Source organism: Rhopalosiphum padi, chromosome 3 (assembly GCF_020882245.1).
Source record: "Rhopalosiphum padi isolate XX-2018 chromosome 3, ASM2088224v1, whole genome shotgun sequence".
NCBI lineage: Eukaryota > Metazoa > Arthropoda > Insecta > Hemiptera > Aphididae > Rhopalosiphum > Rhopalosiphum padi.
This window is the reverse complement of record NC_083599.1, coordinates 77,723,210-77,727,691: the sequence shown is the minus strand read 5'-3', so window position 1 is coordinate 77,727,691 and position 4,482 is coordinate 77,723,210. Positions and strand designations below refer to the sequence as shown.

At 33.8% G+C, this 4,482-nt stretch overlaps 1 protein-coding gene across 1 annotated transcript; it reads left to right on the top strand.

The window, feature by feature from the left end:
* Positions 1-2,983: 2,983 nt before the first annotated feature.
* Positions 2,984-3,540, top strand: LOC132923757 (uncharacterized). The gene is made up of 2 exons (XM_060987715.1): positions 2,984-3,201; positions 3,293-3,540. The coding sequence occupies exons 1-2, from the start codon at positions 3,048-3,050 to the stop codon at positions 3,460-3,462; spliced, it is 324 nt and encodes a 107-aa protein (XP_060843698.1). The 5' UTR covers positions 2,984-3,047; the 3' UTR covers positions 3,463-3,540.
* Positions 3,541-4,482: the final 942 nt, after the last annotated feature.

Below are 4,482 nucleotides of genomic sequence, written 5' to 3'. Positions count from 1 at the left end.
GAAGAGCTAAAATGATAGGACATCTACTACGCCATGAGAGTCTAACAAAAACCATCATATAGGGCGACGTTGAAGGCCATATAGGAAGAGGAAGACCAAGGATGGAGTATATGAAGCAATTAATGAGTGACATGGGGAAGAATAGTTATAAAAAACTAAAGGAATTGAGTAATGATAGGGAAGCATGGAGAACTGCAGCAAACCAATCTAAGGATTGAAGACTGGAAGAAGAAGAAAGATTATCCATACCTTTCTGCGTGTCCTGGTAAGTAAATTTATCAATTTAATTAAAATTAATTTATAATAAATTAACGGAAATGGTAATTCACTTTATTATTTAGATGGTATAACCGATAATTACCCCTGTGGGTGGGGATCAGAATACACCCTCGGTAGTCCATGCCTGTCGTAAGAACCGACTAAAATGGACGTAGTAGTGGGCAGCAGCGCTACTAGTATCAAGCGTAAATTATTATTTACGTTTGAGTAGTATCCCTTAGAAATAAGGTATACTTCTGCGATCAGAGAAAGCAACGAGAAACTACTCTGATTAATCCCTTCCCAAGAAAACCCATCATGATGTTGTCTGCAGTCAAATTAAATTCCGGAGTAAGTGCCCCGATCGGATCTCCGGGGGGCGCAACTACAGGCCGCGTTATGATCAACGAACCCCAGTATATTGGATCCTGGAATATCAGAGGATTACGTCAGCAAGGAAAATTATGTCAGATTGAAAGAGAAATGGAAAAGCGTAACATCAAAATTCTAGGCATATTCGTAACACACCAGAGAGATAAAGGACATTTTAAAACATCCGGCGGAAACCAGATCATGTGCTCAGGAAATGGTACCAACTCTAGGAATGGTGTGGCTGTGATTGTGGACAAAAGATGGTCCCATTCAATAATAAAATATATAGCAGTCAACGATAGAATAATCGTGGTAAAACTCAATTCCACACCAAATAAACTAAATTTGATACAAGTCTACGCTTCAACATCAGCTGCCGAGGAAGAAGTAATCGATGAATTCTACAACATTTTAGCAGAGATAGTATCACACCTCCCAAAGAGCGAAGTCACCATCATTCAGGGCGACTTCAATGCAAAAGTTAGCAGATTACACTGAAACAAATATAGCCGGAAACTTCGGGCTCGGCGTAAGGAATGGAAGGGGAGAAAAACTGATTGAATTCTGCCAGAGTACATCCATGGTCATAACTAACACCCTCTTCAAACACCATCCAAGAAGATTATACACATGGACGTCACCAAACGAAGAGTACAAGAATCAGATTGATTACTGCTTAATACCATCAAGGTGGAAATCCAGTATTGAGAACATCAAAACAAAACCAGGCGCAGATTGTGGATCAGACCACCAACTGCTGGTGACTAAGTTGCAGATTCATCTGAAAAATTGTAAGAGACCCCAGCATATAACAAGCCAACATATAAATAGCAAAAAGGAGTGGGAAAGATTTGAAACCATCCTACAGCAAAAGCTCAGACATGAAGACACCATCAACAACTGGTCCGATCTTAAACAAGTGTTTAGGACTACCAAGAATGAGGTTATAAAAGAACGGCCGAGAAATCAAAAGAATAACTGCTGGTTTTCCAAGGAAACCATTGACCTCATTGAACAGCGCCGCGAACTGAAAGTCAAAGGCCTTCATTGCACCCCTCAATACAACCAACTTTCAGCGCAGATAAGAAGGGAAATCCGTCGAGACAAAAATGAGATCATTACTACAAGACGTGCAAAAGAATTGAAGTTTATTCTGATAAGAACAATACACGTGAACTGTTCCAAGAAATTAAGAAGCTTACTGGGAATTTTAAGCTAAGGAGATCAGCTATTAAAGATGAAAATGGAAAAGTGCAGACAGACCCAATCAGCATTCTGGAATGCTGGAGGACTTACTGCCAAAAGCTGTACACAGACCCAGATGAGCACACTGGCAATGGAATCACGTATGGTGAACAAGAACCAGGAATTCTCTGCGAAGAAATTGAACAGGCAGTATCAAAGCTGAAGAATAATAAGGCACCTGGATCAGATGAAATCACTGCAGAAAATTTGAAACGATCTGGAGATAAAGGAGTAAAGATCTTATGGAAACTGTGCAATGAGGTTTGGACCACGGGAGCCTGGCCAGAAGACTGGGTAGAATCGATCTTCATACCACTTCATAAAATAGGGTCTACCGAAGAATGCAGCAACTACCGCACCATATCTCTCATCTCACACGCCTCCAAAGTCCCACTGAATGTCATTCATGCAAGACTGAGGTACTACGTAGATAGTAAAATACTGCCGGAACAAGCTGGATTTGTCAAAGGTAGAGGAACGCGCGAACAAATCTTGAATATACGCCAGCTCATAGAGAAGAGTAGAGAATTCAATCAACCGTTAATATTGTGCTTCATTGACTATAACAAAGCTTTTGACTGTGTTCAATGGAGGAAACTATGGACTGTTATGCAAGAAATGGGAGTCCCTGAACATATAATCCACTTAATCAAGAATCTATACGCTGGATCAAAGGCAGTAATCAGAGCACAAGATGCAGTATCAGATCAATTCCAACCTACCAAGGGTGATCGACAAGGGTGCATTCTATCACCTATCCTCTTTAATATCAATTGATGTAAATTCAATGCAACGTGAACAAGTGGTCAATTACGCTCTGTGTCCGCTTCTTGTTTCCTTTGGAAATAATTAACCGTTTTTTAGCTAATATTAATGTAGCTCGAGCCAAAGCAAAAAAAGCTCAAAATACATCAGACTTATCATCCCACAACGACACTGATGATCCTCTATCTTCTCAGAACCGTACTAAGCCCTTTAAAAATAAAGCACCAACTCCTATCTTTAGCAACATCAAAGGTAACTTATAAAATTAAATAATTTATAAATTATGACATTGAAATATGTATTATTTTTAATGTAATTAACTTACAACTATAGAAGATGAACATTGTGAAGCAGTGGAAGTATTGTACAGTCCTCAGAATGAATATAATTTGTTTGACGTGTTTATTATGTCATCTCAAGTGCGATGTGATGATACAATCAATTTAACTCCCAACACAAACCATAAAAAAATTAAATTAACATCTTCATCAATTACATCAGTATCACCCACAATCAAAGAAAATGAAGATAATGAAAATTCTTTAGTAAAACAACTTAAAGGTATATAATAAATAATGTTTGTTAAATGTATTCTTAGGATAATAAAAAAAGATTTATTTTAAATGAATTGAATTAATTTAATATTTTACAGATTTTCAAAAGTCAGTTAACAGGCAACTTATTGTGCAAAAACATGAAACAAAAAATATACAGGATCGCCTTGACATTATAATAAATACGCAGGAAAAAATATTTGAAAAATTATGCGATCAAACCACATATGTTTTAATGATGAGTATCTATGTGAAAATGATACAATAAAATTTATGGACATTGGACAGTGATGAAGATTTGAATGAAATGGAGGAAAAATTAATTGAAGAAACAAAGTATAGAATAAAAGTGGTAATAATACATTTTTGGTAATACATTTTACTTTGATTACCCATTATAATTTATTAATTGTTTTTATATAGATTAAAGAACTTGCTCGTTTGAGAAGGCAAAATTTATCAGAGACTGTCAGAAAAAACATGCAAGCATTATTTACCGATAAATTATTAATAGAATATTCTTATATAGGCTTTAAAGGAAAGAAAAATTTCAAAAATCTTTAAATATGCGCTATTATATTTGGTAATTATTACGTATAAAATATCTATAAAACTTGATATATTATTATGTATAGTTTTTTATAGTATTCAAACACACATTTTCAATATTGTTTTGTTCAAGAATAAAATACTTTATAATATGTCCATAAAATAGATTTTTTATATAATTTTCTAAATAGAATAAATTTTCATTGAAAATTAAATTATAACAATTAATTAGTATTAAAATAAAATTTTTTTTTAATAATAAAATGAGAATAAAATAGTAATTTAATAAATATTGAAAAAAATTGATAATATAATAGTTTAAAAAAATATAATTATAGGTAATTCATTTTTATAATAATGATATTAATTGTTCAAATAAATATTTTATGTACCCATATTAATAATAATTTGTATTTAAATAATAACTCGTTAACACCAGAGAAAAACATGTGATAATTTACGCGGTAACAACATAATATTATCAATTATATGTCTATACATCTCTTATTGTAGCAGTTGAAATCATAGATAGATTATTCTATTATCAGGTCTATGGTTGAAATGTACATATTATTTTTATTCCTGGAAAAATGTCGATACATATATCATCATCATTTCCAGCTTTAAAGGCCATTAAGGCCCATTGCTGCAAAACAAATCTCCTTCCATCTGTCTCTGTTCATAGCCGCTTCAATAATATTTTCTATCCCAAGTTGATTTAGTTCTTTTTTATTTTTGT

What these genes read in the sequence shown, in the direction of transcription:
- LOC132923757 (XM_060987715.1), top strand. Translation starts at nt 3,048, where the DNA reads ATGTCATCTCAAGTGCGATGTGATGATACAATCAATTTAACTCCCAAC. An exon ending in TTTAGTAAAACAACTTAAAG is followed by an intron (nt 3,202 to 3,292) that starts GTATATAATAAA and finishes AATATTTTACAG; the next exon opens with ATTTTCAAAAGTCAGTTAAC.